General features: G+C 30.9%; 1 protein-coding gene across 1 annotated transcript; it reads right to left on the reverse strand.

The window, feature by feature from the left end:
* Nucleotides 1–1,098: 1,098 nt before the first annotated feature.
* On the reverse strand, nucleotides 1,099–17,079 carry LOC111905441 (uncharacterized). The gene is made up of 22 exons (XM_052764915.1): nucleotides 17,054–17,079; nucleotides 16,797–16,933; nucleotides 16,618–16,678; nucleotides 16,507–16,517; nucleotides 12,340–12,446; nucleotides 8,454–8,572; nucleotides 5,906–6,033; nucleotides 5,678–5,793; nucleotides 5,143–5,210; nucleotides 4,504–4,555; nucleotides 3,407–3,412; nucleotides 3,253–3,300; nucleotides 2,629–2,708; nucleotides 2,462–2,501; nucleotides 2,282–2,383; nucleotides 2,068–2,186; nucleotides 1,829–1,961; nucleotides 1,665–1,756; nucleotides 1,508–1,589; nucleotides 1,373–1,437; nucleotides 1,249–1,261; nucleotides 1,099–1,164 (listed from the first exon to the last, which is right to left on the reverse strand). Exons 1-22 carry the CDS (start codon nucleotides 17,077–17,079, stop codon nucleotides 1,099–1,101), a joined length of 1,671 nt encoding a protein of 556 aa, XP_052620875.1.
* Between the last annotated feature and the right edge of the window lie 1,001 nt (nucleotides 17,080–18,080).

An 18,080-nucleotide genomic window follows, 5' to 3' on the forward strand; every position in this document is an offset into this window, starting at 1 on the left:
AAAACAGATCCCAAACAGAGCACTACAATCAAAGAGAAAATAAGGAAATATGTGCATAAGTTTTCTAAGAGTAATACAACAAAGCACAAGATAAATAATGTTATAATTGATGTTTAGGTTCTCAGAAAGGAAAGGATTCATCTATCTCAGGCTAGCTAATTTTCAGGTTCAAGGAGCTAAGTTACAGTCACTCGTATTATGTAAGTATTACTTGTTTTATGTTATTCACTACAAGAAAAACAGCCTTTTACGACGCTCATTGCGCATCGTAAAAGGCTCAGAGGACGCGCAAATGCGCGTCAAGGAAGGCCCTGTCATAAAGAGAGACGACGCACTTTTGCGCGTCGTCTATAGACGACGCACATTTACGATGCTCATTTATGACACGCAATTACGACGCACGTTTACGACACGCAATGCGTATCAAGGAAGGCCCTGTCATAAAGGAAGACGACACGCATTCGCGTGTCGTAACCTTACGACGCGCGTGTTAATGACAGGCAATGCATATCAAGAAAGCCCCCGTCAAGAAAGGCCATGTCATAAATGAAGACGACACACATTTTTGCGTATAATAATTTTAAATGTTTAAAAAAAATATTATTTATAGATTTACTTATTTTCAAATTAAATTTGTATTTAATGTTTCATAATAGAAAATAAAATATCATATACAAAAAATAGAATCCATTGCATAAATTTAATGTCATACAAATAATCGTTCCATGGAAAGATAAATCAAATCAATAGAAGTTGTAACAAAAATTTACAAACGAATTAGATACAAAAAATACAATCCATTGCCCCTTTGCTTATTCAAGATCAACCTGCAAGTAGCTAACAAATCTATAAAAATTCACCCTTGTTTCTAATCATTTTCTTAAATACTTTACTAATATAATTCATCCATAGTACCTGAACTATAGTTGTAGCCTTGTTTCTTCTTCTTCTGAACTCATCTCTTGCAACCATTGCTCTAAGCCTAGTCTGAATAGATACAACAGCTCCTTGTCAATTATGTGAAAAATACAACCGGAGAGTGGCCTACCTTCATAATAGCAATAACTAACGAAGCAGGAATGAAAGAGAAGGCAATACTCACAAATACAAACATTTCTTCTTTAGTTCTTCACATTCTTGCACTGCCTCATAAGCTTTACCAACCTGCATCAATGTAAAATAAAGGCATTAAATGTTAAATCTATTGTGAAAATATATAATATATAAGAAAGGAAATCAAATAATTACCTTACAGTGTGACCTTTCCAAATTAATTGAAATCAAATTAATTGATAAATCAAATTATACGATATAGTTTTCGAATGTGTATTAAATGGAATGTTCTTTAACAAATGAATAAATAAATACATACCGACAATCTTTTAGATGAAAGAAGGCATCAGAATTAGATGTTAGCAACACCAGGTATGTATCATCCTGTAACAATCACTAGTGAGTAGTGAAAAAATATCATAAGAAAAACTTAATTAAAGTTTCTCTCACTTACATCAAAATAATGAACATAAGCATGTAGAAAGGGCATGGCATTGTGTCTTGGTAAACATATGAGGGAGAATGACTCAGATGTCCTGCATCAAACATGTAACATTTCACACACACACAATTAATATGGAAAATAAAAAGTGATGGAATAATGAACTTGCCTAAAAGATTCAGATGCCATGACAAAATTAGCAAGAAGCAGCATGTCATCAGGATGGAGTTGTGCTTTCTGTGCACCTACAAGACTCACAACCTGCATTTGAAGAAAATAAAATACATAAAAGAAATCCATTTATGAGGTAAAAAGAAAAAAAAAGAAAAAAACCTTGTATTTACTCATGAGCATTGAATAGATGACGCCTGAATCAGAAACATCTTGCAAGATAGCAGCAACAGCTTGCCTTGTTTCACAAGGAAGGGGAAGATAGGTGTATGCATGAAGAAAAGAGGCAGGGTTCCTGAAAAAAAAAACAACAATGAAATGCATAATTTTTGGTTTTGTAATTTGATGGAATACTGACATTGTTATAATTTTGAAAATAAAATAAGATAAAACGAACCAACCTAAAAGAGTGGAAGAGGGAAGAGAAAACAACATCTGTTCCTCCAAGTAAAGGCATCATATCAAACTTTGGATTCTTCTCAAAATATCTACTTACAGACTCTGTGAGTATAAGCACCATCTGCATCCCATGTAAAATGATATATCTCAAAACTCAAATGTATAAAATCATATAATAATGATAATAAGAATGTAAAATAAAAAAAAGGTACCAACCTGGCCATAAAGAAGTTCCAGTTGACTACGTAATGACTCATAAGGCTCTTCTGTACAACTTATGCAAACTAAATAAATTGGTCCTTTTACAAGAAAAGCTACCTGTCTACCAAAAAAGAAAAAAAAAACCATATTTGGTTTTAGTATATTTTGTTAAAACTACAACATTTCTTATCTGACCTTGTGTTTTCCTGCCCTAATCAAATGAATTCGGTCGCCCCTGAAAAAAAAGAGATCAATGAACCAAACTATTAGAGTTAAGAGAAAATAAATATAGAAAAACAAGAGTAAATCCACCTGTATAAAAGATAATAATAATAAGCGATGGTGATATGTATATAATTTACCCATCTTCAACAAAGGAAATAATGGCTTGTAGAGTTGCTGAAAATCCTGCTAGCTTGTGTTCATTTCCATATCTTGTGAACTGAGCTCTTTCACATTTTAAATGCCTTCAGCTTTTGAGCTGAATCCTTATACCCTTCACCCGGAACCAATTCATCAAAAACTCAATCAACACAAGTCATTATATCATAAATCTACTGAATATTTGTTTCTTGTTATATACTGTTTTGAGTTTTGAGTGATTCCAGTGTTTACAAGACCAATGCCCTATGGTTTTTGAGTTTAATTTAATAAGATAATTGTGTTTCTTTAGTTAAATGTAGTTGAAGAGACAAGAATAACATAGCTCTCGCTCTGTAGTCTATATAAGAGCCATTTATTTTGACATCCCACCATCAAAAAAGAAAATAACCCAAGGACACAATACAAGAATTATAAGAAGCTTAACCTAAAACTTGGATTGCAAGTGTCGATTCATCACCATGGATGCATATAGATTGATAATAACCTCGTAAAGGGCTCAACTAATTAAGGTTATAATAAGCCTAAAAATCAAGGAGAAGATACCTTTAGTCCCTAGTCGTTAAGGTCTTTCAAAGTATAACGAGTTTTTCCACTGAACTCACCAAGTCAACATAATCCAAATCTGGAAATGTTTCTCGCCTTGAAAACACCTGGATATAAACAAAATGTATAGAATTTAACCGCATTATTACAGAGAACAGTGTCCCCACTCTTGTATTAAAGTTGCTTTCGGCTCATTAGTTGTCCATCACTTACACCATCCTTCCAAATAAAAAACAAAGTGAAGATTTAGTTTTTTTTTCTTTAATTGTACCACTTGAAATTATATTTATATATACCTATAGAATATGATCCCCAGTGGTTTTTTCCCTGTTGCCTTCTCAAAAGATAGTAAAAGCTCCCTGCATTTTCAAATATCTGAGTTACTACATTACCCAACTTCTTGACAAACATTCTCCCTATAAAACAATATCAAGACCAATTACAACATTAGTATATATAAAATAAACCAAAGGTAAACTCCCTCATGCACAAAGACAAAAAGTCAAAAGTCAACAAGATGCTAAAAGGTTTGAACCTGATATATGTTTTTGAACTCCATGTATGCCAAACTCATCTTTATCAATGATAATCAATATATTAAGAAGTGTTGTAATGCTATTGCTCACCAAGAACAACACAAGGAAAATTGAAGGATGTAATAACACCAACTACTCTAATAATAATTATTATAATTATAATAATGTTTTGAAGGTTTGTAAAGTTGTTGAGGCTCCAGCATATGATAAATTTCAGTACACTCATTTTGCACATAAAGTAAACAGTTTCAATAGATTGGTAGTTGTCAGTAATTAGTTAAAGTCAAGATATTGCTTGGTAGGCTAATTTTGCTTAAATTGTGCTTATTATAGATTGGTAATTGTTTATGGACAACTCTTCCTCATATCTGTCAACACAAATCTATTAAGGTTCCACTGGCTTTCGGAAGTTTGCTCCTGCATAAACTGCCTCTGAACCAAGCTCTTCTTCAATTCTCAAAAGCTGATAATATCATCCACCAATAATTTTCGTTAAAAACTGTCTTGAATAACATATTGTATAGACTCATTTTCTTGACTTATTGTTTTCTAACTTAATTTTTATAATAAAGTAAAAAAAATTATGAAAGAAGAAAGGGAGAAAAAGTCAACCTGGTTGTATTTTGCTAGACGCTCAGATCTGCAAGGAGCTCAAGTCTTGATTTGACCCTGGAAGGTTCCGTTGCATTGTTTGAATCAGTAACAAGAAATTTATAATTTTGAATTAATGAAAGAATAATAATGATATAATTTGTATAAAAATGTGATAATTACTGTAGCCAAACGGACAGAAAGATCAGCAATGAAGGTGTCCTCTGTTTCACCACTGCAAACATAATAAATTATTTCATATTTCAAGAAATATTATTATATATTTTTTATTTTTTTGGAAAAAGTAATTTATATATATTTTGAAAGGGATTTTTGTACCTTCGGTGACTGGCCATTACACCCCACCCAGCATGCTTGGACATCTTCACAGCTTCAATACACTCAGTTACGGATCCAACTTATGATATTGATCTGGCCATACGTATGATAATCATTAGGAAATGTAGCTTTCAGTTAGAGGAGGCAACACCAAATGATTTGATATTATTATTACCTTCACATGATCATGACTCTTCTGGTGATCATCATCAAACTTATGATATTGATCTGGTAATGACTGTCTTGGAGGGTTTTATCATACAATGGAGAAAATCATATTCTAGAGATGAAGAACAATCAATGATCTTGATTTCAAAAATTGCATAACTCATAGACTTTTATCTCCAAATTGTCTCCACAGATGCAAACATGTCATGATTTTCATAATCTACAAAATCCTAGAAAAAGGTTGTTACTACATAAGGAATAGGACAAAAGAAAAGATATAAGAGCAGTGGTCTGCACCTTGTTGTAAAAAGATACAAGTGCATAAGCTTCATATGACGATTATTGTCTGTTTTTACCCCTATCCATGTTTCCTTGAAGACCCCCTGCAGATTACAAGAAAATGTAACAAAAAGAAGTAACAAAAGGAAGTTACAAAATTAACGAAAAGAAATAATAAAAGCCTAGTTTTTCCATCAGCATGTTCCTCAAACTCATGAGCACGAAAAATATGAATGTATCAAGAACACCAGTTAGGCTTTCAATAATGCTCTTCCAATAATTAGTTGGATATATTTCTCATGGACCCTGTGAGGGTTGCATCTGGAGAAGGATTTGGAGAAACAATCCTTTCATCTTTGGGAGAAAGTGGTTGATTATACAGATAAAGAACTAATGAAAAACATATATGAAAGGGGAAATTAAGATGAATAGAATAGCCAACAAGTACCTTATCCATGCAGTTAGTGATTAGGGTTCGTAGTTATTGATCGACGCTACAATCAAGGGAGTTGTAGATGCCGAACCAGTTAGTGTGAGACTCGATGTGGAAGAAATTGGACTACGGATCTACTTGCTTCACCTTTGCGATTTCATAGATGTGTTTTAGGGTTACGGTTGATGCAACAACATGACCTGCACGCCCACTCCCGGAGTCAATTCCACCAACGTTTTTAAGAAATCGGGTCACTAAAGGGAAACGAACACTCAACTCAAAAGTTTGTCTTTGAAAACATCACAGTACCAGCGATCAGGTCTTCTGATTTGTATTTCTGGGTTCAATCGTTGACTTTGTACTGACCTACTACCACCGGTGGTCCAGGTATTCCTCCGGCAGCTGGGATGGTGAGATGGACTGTCGACACCATGGGCCGACGGCCCGACGCATTAGACTTTCCTTTAGGGATGCCATTTGAATCAAATCCAAACCTGAACAAAAAAATTGGAACAATAATATGAAAAAACCCTAAATCCTTAATTGCAAGAGTAAGAAATTAAAGGAGAATGATAAGAGAGTGATGTATGTACTTGTTCTAGAGTGTGAACGAATCAAAAAATCAATAGCATAACTGGTGGAAACAAGGAAGAGGAGAATTAGCGGTGCTTTTGATTTTTGGGATTTCATTTCCCTCCTTAGGTATACAGAGATGCTACATGGATGGAGTCGCATGTTTCATTAAAATATTATAAAACGACAGGCCTAGACGACACACTATTTATAAAAGGTGCCCTCTGTGTTTTTTTTAGACACAAATTTAAGGGCACGCCAAAATATGTGTCCTCTATCCTTCAGTTTTTGGAAACCTAACATTATTTTTATGGACACACAAGAATGCGTATCCTAAATCTGCGAGTGTCGTTGTTTGCGCGTCATTAAAGGCTATTTTTCTTGTAGTGATTGTTCATGGATGCCCTAATTCGGTAGAGTGAACAAGGAAATGAAGGATGTAGTTTGTTCTTTAGTGAGACAAGGAAACACGATTCATTTCCGCGTTCTCGATTCATTAGTTGTTCTCGTGTATTAAATCACATGTGATTATATGATCTAATCACAAATGACTTATATGCACAAGATTCATTTTTTTTGTTTTCGATTCAATAGTTGTTTTTTGTCCATATTAATCGTATAGTATGTGATTAAATACATAAAATAACATATGTTTAAATACATGATAACAAATATTGAATTGAGAACGTGAATTTGAATCTTATTCACACAAATCATATGTGATTAGATACGTATAATCACATGTGATTAAATACACGAGAACAACTATTACATTAAGAACACGAAAATGAATAATGTCCACATAAATCATATGCGATTAGATACATATAATAACATGTGATTATGTGTATCTAATCACATATGATTTATGTGGCTAAGATTCATTTCCACGTCCCCGATTCAATATTTTTTTTCCACTTTAATCATATGTGATTAAATACATTTAATCGGATGTGATTATATGTTTCTAATCACATATGATTGTATTTGGAAAAAAAGAATATTGTCTGATCATATGTGATTAGATACATACAATCACATATGATTATAGACACGATAACAAATATTAAACCAAGAACATGAAAACAAATCTTTATCCAAATTAATCATATGTGATTAAATATATCTAATCATGTGTGATTATATGAATCTAATCACATATGATTTAATTGGACACAATTCATTTTTTCTTTGTTGATTCAGTAGTTGTTCTCGTGTATTTTATCACATGTGATTATATGTATAATCGTATGTGATTAAGTAAATGAGCACAACTATTGAATCGAGAAGGCAAAAATGAATTTTGTCCACCTTAAATCATATGTGATTATATACATAGAATCACATGTGATTATATGTATCCAATCACATATGATTTATATGGACAAGATTCGTTATCATGTTCTCAATTCAATTATTGTTTTTTCTCAACTTTAATCATATGTGATTAAATATATCTAATCACATGTGACTATATGTATCTACTCACATATAATTTATATGGACAAAAACGAATATTGTCCATATAAATCATATCTGATTAGATACATATAATCACATGTGATTAGATACACGAGAACAAATATTGAATCATATGTGATTACATACATATAATCATGTATTAATAAATACATGAGAACAATTATTGAATAGAAAATACGAAAATGAATCTTGTCCATATAAATTATTTGTGATTAGATACATATAATCATATATGATTAAGTACACTAGCACAAAATATAGAATTGAGTACGCAAATTGAGTCCACATAAATAATATGTGATTATATACATATAATCATATGTGATTATATGTATCTAATCACATATGATTAATGCGGAAAAGTTTCAATTTCACATTTTGGATTCAATAATTGTTCTGTTTAATCATATGTGATTATATATATCTAATCACATATGATTTATGTGGACAATTTTCATTTTTGCGTTCTAGATTCGTAGTTGTTGTAATTAATCACATGTTATTATAATATGTATAATGTATCTAATCATAAATAATTTTATGGACACGATACGGTTTGTCTTTCTCAATTCAATATTTGTTTTCGTGTAGTTAATGGCATGTGTTTTATATACACAAGATTTGTTTTTTGTATTCTAGATTCAAAAGTTGTTTTTGTCTATATTAATCGTATGTGATTAAAAACATATAATCACATATGATTAAATACATGAGAAAAATATTTAATCTAATACATGAAAATGAAACTTGTCTTTATAAATCGTATGTGAGAAGATACGTATAATCAAATATGATTATATGTATTTAATCACATGTGATTTATGTGATTAAACACATATAAATTATATGCATTAAACACATATGGTGGTGGTGGTTGTAGGTAGTGGGAGGTGGGTGGTGGTGGAGATAGGTGGTGATGGGTGGTGGATAGTGGTGGCGGTTGGTGGGTGGTGGTGGTGTGTAATCATTCTTTGTCAACTTCACATGTGATTAAATACATATAATCACATGTGATTGAATACATATAATCACATGTGATTGAATACACGATGCCAATTATTAAATTGAAAACCCGAAAATAAATACGGCCCACATAAATAATATTTAGTTAAATACATATAATCATGTGTATTTATATGTATCTAATCACATATGATTTACGTGGACAATATTCATTTTTGTTTTCTTGGTTCACTAGTTTTTCACATGTATTTAGTCACAAGTGATTATATGGATTTAATAACATATAAATCATATATGATTCGATACATATAATCACATGTGATTCGATACATATAATCACATATGATTATATATACGAGAAAAACTAATGAATCAAAAACACAATAAGAAATCTTTGTCCACATTAATCATATGTGATTAAATATTATATAATCATGTATGATTAAATACATGAGAAAAAAATTATTGAATGAAGAATACGAAAATGAATCTTGTCTATATACATCATATGTGATTATATGTATTTAATCACATATGGTGGTAGTGGTTGTAGCAGTGGGTGGTGGTGGTGGTGGAGATGGGGATGTAAAGTGGTGGTGGTGGGGTGGGTGGTGGTGATAGGTGATGAGTGGTGGTGGTGGTGGTAGTGGTCGTAGGTGGTAAGTGATGGGGGTCGTGGGTGGTGATGGTTAGTGAAGGAAGGTAGGTGGTAGTGGTGGTGAATGGTGGTTAGGGTGGTGGGTGGTGGTTTGTGGGTGATGGTTGTGTGGTTGGTGGGTGGTCGGTGGTGGTGGTGATGGGTAGTGGTGGCATGTGGTGATGTTTGGTGGTGGTGGTGGATGGTTGTGGTTGGTGGATGGTGGTGGTTGGTGGTGACCGGTGGTGGTTTTTATAGGTGGGGGTGGGGGTGGTGGCGGCAGGTGGTGATGATGGGTGGTGGAGGCGGGGAGGTGGTGAAGGGTGATGGTGGTGGGTGGGTGGGTGCGAGTGATGGTGATAGTGATGGGTGGGTGTGGGTGGTGGAGGTGGGTGGTAGTGGCCGGTGGTGGTGGTTGGGTGGTGATAATGGTGGGTGGTGATGGTAGTGGCAGGTGGTTGTTGGTTAGTGGTTGTGGAGGTGGGTGGTAGGTGGTGGTGGTGGCGGGTGGTGGTTGGTGGTGATTGGTAGTGGTTGTGGTGGTGGGTGGTGGCGGGTGGTGGTAGGTGATGGGTAATGATGGGTGGTGGGTGGTGGTTGGTGGTGGCGGTGGTGGTGATGGATGGTATGTAGTGGTTGTTGGTGGTGGAGGTAGGTAGTAGTGATGGGTGGTGGTGGCGGGTGGTGATGGTGGTGGGTGGTGATACTGGTGGCAGGTGGTGGTTGGTGGTGATTAGTAATGGTGGTGGTTGTGGTGGGTGGGTGGTGGGTGGTGTTGGTGGCGGGTGGTGGGTGGTTGGTGGTGGGTGGTGGTGATGGGTGGTGGTGATGGGTGGTAAGTAGTGGTGGTGGGTGGTTTTGGTTAGGTGGTGAGTGGTATTAGTTAGTGATTTTTTTTAATTGTTTGTAACTATTTTTTGATTTATATGAATATTATTTTATAATTTTAATTAAAAAATTGTGTGGTCCAAATTTGTTCTCAAATGTTCTCGCGATAAGACATGTTCTCAATTGAATGCTCTCATATATATATATATATATATATATATATATATATATATATATATATATATATATATATATATATATATATATAGGCTTAGGTTATTTTGTTTTTACTAACTATTGTGTCAGAATGCACAGATCTGGACCAACGGATGTCATTAATCAATGGACATGATTTGAGGGTGTATGATATTAGAATAGGATAACATGTATCATATAATCACACAAATTTTAGCAAAAGGGTATTTTGGACAATTAACTACATTTATAAAAGGAAATTTTCAGATTTTTAAGGATAATTAATTCTCCTAATTTTAAAAATCTGAATTTTTTTAATTAATTCAATTTTAATTCTAATGTAATTTGTATACATAGCTGATTTTATTCTGTCAGAATATTTTTTTGTTAGAATGATGTTCTTTTAGAATTTTATTCTATTATAATATTATTGAAGAATAACAACATTATTGAATTTGAGGTTTAAAAATAACAACATTCTAATATATTCTTATACATCCGAACTTAATTATAAACTCATACATATTCTTACAGATTAAAAATCTTATACATTTTAATACAATTATACATATTCTAAAAGAATATCAACAAAAATGAATAAAATTCTTAAAAAATAACAACATTCTAAAATTGTGAGTATGATCAAATTTTATTCATTCTTCAAGTTATTCCTATTAGGTCTTCAATGCATTCTTCCAGTCATTTCTATCACAAATACAACAAAAACTAATGATGGTTAAAAACATGTTTCTTGCAATTAACTACCACTTTAAATATCCTGGTAGAATATATATAAATGACAAAATACATAGAATGCATTCTGGCTAAATACATAGATTTTATTCTGGCAGAATAATAGGCAATCCAAGAGAAATATTTATTACAAAAAAAAAAAAAAGATTAACAAGTAAACAAAGATTCTAAAAGAATCATTAAATATAAATTGTAGTTACCATTTAACTCTGATAGAATATATATGCAATTACCATTTGTAGCATCATATAATTACCCATTACTATTGTGTAACCAAAATATATTATAAAATATTTAACAAAAATTCTTAAAGAATCAGTAAACTTAAAGTGTAATTATCATTTTAAATTCTAACCGAGTGTATTCTAACATAATACACTACACAAAGCATAATGTATTCTTACAGAATTTACTATATTGTGTATTTGATTTTTTTTAAATTAGTATTCTGTTAGAATACATTATATAATAGTTTCTTTTTATTAGTATATGTAATGAAACCATGAAAACTTATCTAATTAAATTGCAACATAAATTAATAAAATAAATAAAATTACCTAGATGAGTATATTTATGTGTGAAAGTCCAAAAGCAATTCGAGTATTTATCACAAGTTGAGATGAAATACCAATGCTTTAATCATCCTCTTTCTCTATTTTAGCTATATAAACATTATCACCAACCTGGAAGGTGTTAGAAACACATCAAAAATATTCTAAGCATGAAAAGATCTTCAAGCATAAGGTATTCATGGCATCATTTAAAAACCTTTCGAATTTGCTATTTTATATTGCATTTCTCTATTACCACTAAAGATGCATCAAGTAATAAAAAAGGAATAAGGAATGTATTTCCTAAGAAAAAATATTAACCAACCATTAGTATCAATATTTTTATGTCATTACATCTTTTTTAAACCAAAAATATTGTGATAAAAAATGAAATCCACCCACATCATTTCGTCAAACACCTTTAGGGCACACACAAATCATCACGCTTTGTAGAATATTACTAATGAAATGAACAACTAAATGCACCAACATCAAATATATTTAAAAATAAAGATGCCTTGAACACCATTACCTAATTACATACCAAAATTTCACAAATGATTACCTCTGATTAGAAGTAGAGAGGATGAGTGTATGATGTTTTAAGAATATGTTTACCTAATCAAATAGAATAGTGGCGGAAAATGGTGATGAAGATGATGCTGGTGTAGGAAGATGAATAATAGAGATGTAACGAGCAGGAAGCTTGGTGGTGGCGGGTTAGGGTTCTATAAATAATGAGTAAGATGGGTTTGCAAGAAGATGATGGTGATACATGAAGTAGATCGAGTGTCGAGAGGATGATTATCAATGTTTACCTCATAATCAGCAGAAGTCGGCTTGAAGACGATGGTGGCCAACAGCAGAGATGGAGGAAGATAATTGAAGATGGAGATGGAAGATGAAGAAGTGGTTGTGGCGTCGGCTGAAGATGAAATGGTAGAATAGGGTTTTAATAGAAAAATGAAAATTGATCCCTTAAATAAAGGTATAACTTTGGATATTAATTAATAAATATGTGTAATATTACTAACATACCCTTATTAATTTAATTAATGATTTCTTTTTTCTTAAATTCTGATTGGTCAATTCATGCACACAATAGTTGTTAAAAACATTTGAACATAATTCTCTCTCTCTCTCTCTCTATATATATATATATATATATATATATATATATATATATATATATATATATATATATATATATATATATATATATATATATATATATATAGAGTTAGGTTCAAATGTTTTCACTATCTATTGTGTGCCTGTATGACTGATTCTGGACCAATCATTTTAGTTATTTTAAGAAAGTAATTAATGATTATTAAATGCTGAAGATGTAATTAATACCTATTATATCTTCAACATGTAATATGCATTAATTAATTTTTTAAAATAACTAAAATGATTGGTCCAAAATCAGTCATACATGCACACAATAGATAGTGAAAACAAAATAACCTAACCCTATATATATATATATATATATATATATATATATATATATATATATATATATATATATATATATATATATATATATATATCCGGTAAGAAATTTTTTTTGGTAGGAAGGTAAGAAGTTTTTTTTCTACATATTTTTTTGACGAACAAAAGAAATGAATCACTAGATGATTCATTTGTAAGATGATTCACAAGAAAAAATTTCTAAAAAAACATCTTTATGATTCATTTTTAAGTAAATTAAGAAAAAATTCACTTTTGTGACAATTTTAGTGAATAACAACAAAATCATTGTATAAATTAATCATCGAGATGTTTTTTTGAGAATTTTTTCTTGTGAATCATCTTACAAATGAATCATCTAATGATTCATTTTGTTTGTTTGCGAAAAAAATATGTAGAAAAAAAACATCTTATCTTCCTACCAAAAATTTTCTTCTTATTTGATCTTGACTATATATATATATATATATATATATATATATATATATATATATATATATATATATATATATATATATATATGTATATATATATGTATATATATATATATATATATATATATATGTATGTATATATATATATATATATATATATATATATATATATATCTTTACTAACTTATAAAAGAAATCCTACTATTTCTATAAATAGATCCAATAGAATAATATTATCTTTTTAAGACGTTCAACTCTCTAAGCGTAAAGTATAACTTATCATGAATAAAATAATATTAAATTTTAATCTGATTACCTTTGAAATCTTATCTCTTCCAAAAATTTGACCCAATCTCTTATCCAATTAAAATAAAACAAATAATCCATTATATATGCCCTTTTATTTGAAATTTTTTAAGCTTTATTTATTATTTATGCCATCTAATCGAAATTGACCAATCAGTTGTAAAATCAAATATTTTGTTTAACATTAAGAAAAAATATCTATGTATGACTTATGACTAATAGAAAATTAGTATTCCATTTGTTATTCATGTTCCATGAAATATGGTTGTATTAGTTTTATTATTTTTCGGTTTAAAACTTTAGATAGTAAAGTGAATAATATGATATATTCGTTTAGACTTATCTGTATCAAGCAAACCGGGTTGTTAAGATTAACTTTGATTCTCCCTTTTATTAACTTTATCAATACCAATAAAGGTATAAGCAAGTCACTTTGTATGGATGTGTCATGATTTCTAAAATGAAGGACTATAAATGTACACTACACAACAAAATATTTATTTTCCTTTGTATTACGAGGGTTACATTTATTTGTTGCCGTAAAACCGATCGATAACAATATGCATATGTTTTGTGTTACTTGAAATCTAACACGTTTCCGTATAGAACTTATTGCCGAACGAGAAACTATTTTTCGCCGCCGCTTTGTGCGGGTCTACGGCTAGTATATATATATATATATATATATATATATATATATATATATATATATATATATATATATATATATATATATATATATATATATATATATATATATATATATATATACCTTAAAAAGCATTTAGCTCTTTTAGGACAAGAAAGTCTTAAATTTAAGTAGTATAAAATTTGAAGCATGAACTACAATTACTTAATGCATAATATAATAAAAACGGGCATCTTAAATATTGCTAGCTGGAATCCAATAACATTCAAAATGCTCAGTCAAACAAATTTGGGGATAAGAGGGAAACCCTTTTTAAGTGGAGGTCAGTTAGAGTTTGATTACAAAAATTTGAATGTCTATTAAATTTTGTAAACACGTACTCTCTTACTATCTCTCTTTCTCTTTAAAACCCTAGCATGCCAAAACAAATTCCTGTAGAAAAAAACGATCAGGTCTCTTTAATGCTATACGTGTGTGTGTTTTTGTAATTGTTTCTACCTTCTAACCCCCCCCTCTCTCTCTCTCTCTCTCTCTCTCTCTCTCTTCTACAATTGGTGTTTGTTGTTTTTGTGTTTCCAGATAACGAAACAGCCATCAATCCAACTTATATTCCTGTGCAAAACAAAAAACACATATCAGGTATCTTTAATATTATGTGCGTCTGTGTGTGTGTTTTCTAATTGTTTCTACCTTCTAACTCTCTCTTTAATGGTGTGGTTGTGTGTTTTTCTTGTGTTTATAGGCACAGATGCAACAACAATCCAACTTATATTCATGCACACAAAAAACTATATCAGTTCATGGTTTGTGTCATCCCTTCATCCTTCCCCGTCTCTATTGTAATCGTTTATGTTTTTTAGCTCATAATATCATGTAATTTATGTGAAAACAATTGACCAACAGAAAAAGTAATAGTAATATGTTCTCTTTACCCAAATGTATAACCGGGATTTTTACAAAAACAATTTGTTTAAGGTTTCATTTAATAAATAATTATTAAATGTAGGGGTTTTTTTTGTATTTTTTTCTATGTTTTTACCTCTTCGTTTATACTGATATTCACATTAGTAAATCAATATTTCTTCATTTCTACAGTCGTAAACATCTGTTAGCTTAGTTAATCAAACACAAACAGGTACGTATTTCATTGTTTATATTTATTTCCGTGATTTATACCTTTTAGTTCAGTGTATTTCAATTATATCACTTATCAAAACAATAATTGTGTTCATTCAAAGATATTTGTATCAACAAAACTCATATATAATAAAAAAAATAACAACACTAATAATGCAATCCACACAAACAAGCATCATATACTATATTAGTATTCAATATTCCAAAGGAAAACATTTTAATTTGTGTACCTTTTTTGTGCGCATATACTTCCATACTTGTAGTATTTTACATCTTGTAGTCTACCAAATTTTCTGTGATTAAAAAGTATCAGAAAACAAATATATAAAAGTGTGGTCATAAACTAACATTACAATAATAATGCAAGTTCACATAATACAAAAACAAAAAAAGCACCACACTAATTTGGTAGATTTTGCATAATGTAATGATTTTATGGGAAAAAAAATCTGAAAATACTGTGTTGTATTAAAAGGAAATGGAAATAGGTTGCTATAATAAAAAAAGTAAATGGTAGTAAGTTCACATAACAAACAAATAAATAAAAAAGAACATGCAAGTGAGATTCAATATTTATCGTTCATCTATTGACTTACCACTAAGATTCATTAAATTTGATTTAATCACATCCAAAATCAAATAATGGTAGATACCATAATTTTATTCACACGGGTTAATGAACTTTACCCATGAAAACAACTACAAACAACTCCAAAACAGTTGCTCAAAATCTTTCAACTCCAATATTCAACAAAAAATAATAATTTATAATTATCAAAATGGAAATAACCTCTAACAAAACAACTTGCAAAGTAGACATCGACATTAATGCACTTTTACAGTTAAACTCTTTGTTAAATAATTAGACTCTTTGTTAAATACTAATTAAAATGTAGTATATAATAAACTCCAAGATGCAGAAAGTTACCACAAATTATGATTATTCTGGAACAGAAAACACATGAGAACTTTGTTAGTAAAACCTTTGTCAACCCTATAAAAATATACACACATAGGAAATGTTATAAAAAATAACGAATGGATTTAGGATAATCAAATTTGAAATCGGTCAAGATTTTGCTTACCTGTTTTACAGTCCATATACAACTCCCACAAACACAAAATTGTTAGTCTTCAACATCATAATTGCAAAGTCTGGATATATCAAATAAGAAACATAAAAAACATAAGACATATATTCAATTTGTACAGGTGGCATTCAATTATGAAATTATATGGTTAATTACCAGCAAATTTTCACCATCATATCTACCTAATATGAAACCAACTCCACCAAATCCTTTAATAACAATCACTGCTGAAAGTACATGTTTTGTCTGTTCAAAACAACACAAACGAATTCTTATTAGAATCATGTATATATCCAATAGTTTTGTGAATCTTCTAGCCCTTATACCACCATACTCCAAAAAAACTAGAAAATAAAAACAATGAAGTTAGGCCTTCAAATGGCCGTCAAACATCAAACAATGGTGTGATGTTGAAGGATCTCAACAAAAAAAATATTACCTGCCAGGAGGTGGCGACAGATGCATTTACAGGGTGGAAGGAAAACCCTAAAACGATGGCGGATTCACTGAAACCCTACACATAGCGGCGCAGAATTGACCTTAATCCTAGGAAAATATGGCTTTGACTTCATCAAAACCCTAAAAGACGCAGATGCCGACTGTTTAGTGTTAGAGTTGTGATGATAGAGGTGAATGATGGCGACTGTTGTTCGATGGTGGTGAGGAAGACATACAGTGGCTTTTTTGGTGGCTTTGAAGAGTATATTGTTGTAGATTGATTCCTTCAAGAGACGAGAATGGCGACGATTGTAGCGTTTTTCCACGAGGAACGTCGTTCGATTGTGTTAGAGACGATAAGATAAGATTTTTTAACGTATTAATTGAGTAAATGGAATACTCCATACATTTTGTCCAATTAATATTTTAATAAACCTTAATACCAAGGTAATTAATGTAGGACAACTACGTAATCTCACAGTTACACAAATAAATATTGTAATAATTTAGGCTTTAATTGTAATTACTATACATTAAATAATCTAATATCATGTAATTATTTAAAACACTTCATACATTATTAAGTAGAGGGATATCACTTCATACATTATATGTACGAATTTATCTTCCAAAATGGGTTTTCTCGCAGGTACAACTTATGTGTCATTATCCAGAAGGATATCACGTGTCCATACAAAAGTATTAGTGATCCCTGATGAACAATGTAATGGTAGTGAAGTCTGTATTGTAAATGTGGTGTATAAATAAGTATTGCATTATCAATAATACACAATCAATCATGTGTTCATTTGCATTTGTAAAGAACCCTAACGTTTCATTTTTAATTCTTACTGCTTTTGTTGTTAATTGTTCACATGTAGTTGTCACAACCCGAAAACCGAAGGCGGAAACATTTCCGGGGTTGACTCCACGTTGAGTATCAATCCAACGTACATAGTAAGTAAAGTAAACAACCATTACATTACATATAGAAAAGTTTTACATTTGTTTCAAAAGCAAAAGTTATA

The sequence above is a fragment of the Lactuca sativa genome, chromosome 6 (assembly GCF_002870075.4).
Source record: "Lactuca sativa cultivar Salinas chromosome 6, Lsat_Salinas_v11, whole genome shotgun sequence".
NCBI classification, from domain to species: domain Eukaryota; kingdom Viridiplantae; phylum Streptophyta; class Magnoliopsida; order Asterales; family Asteraceae; genus Lactuca; species Lactuca sativa.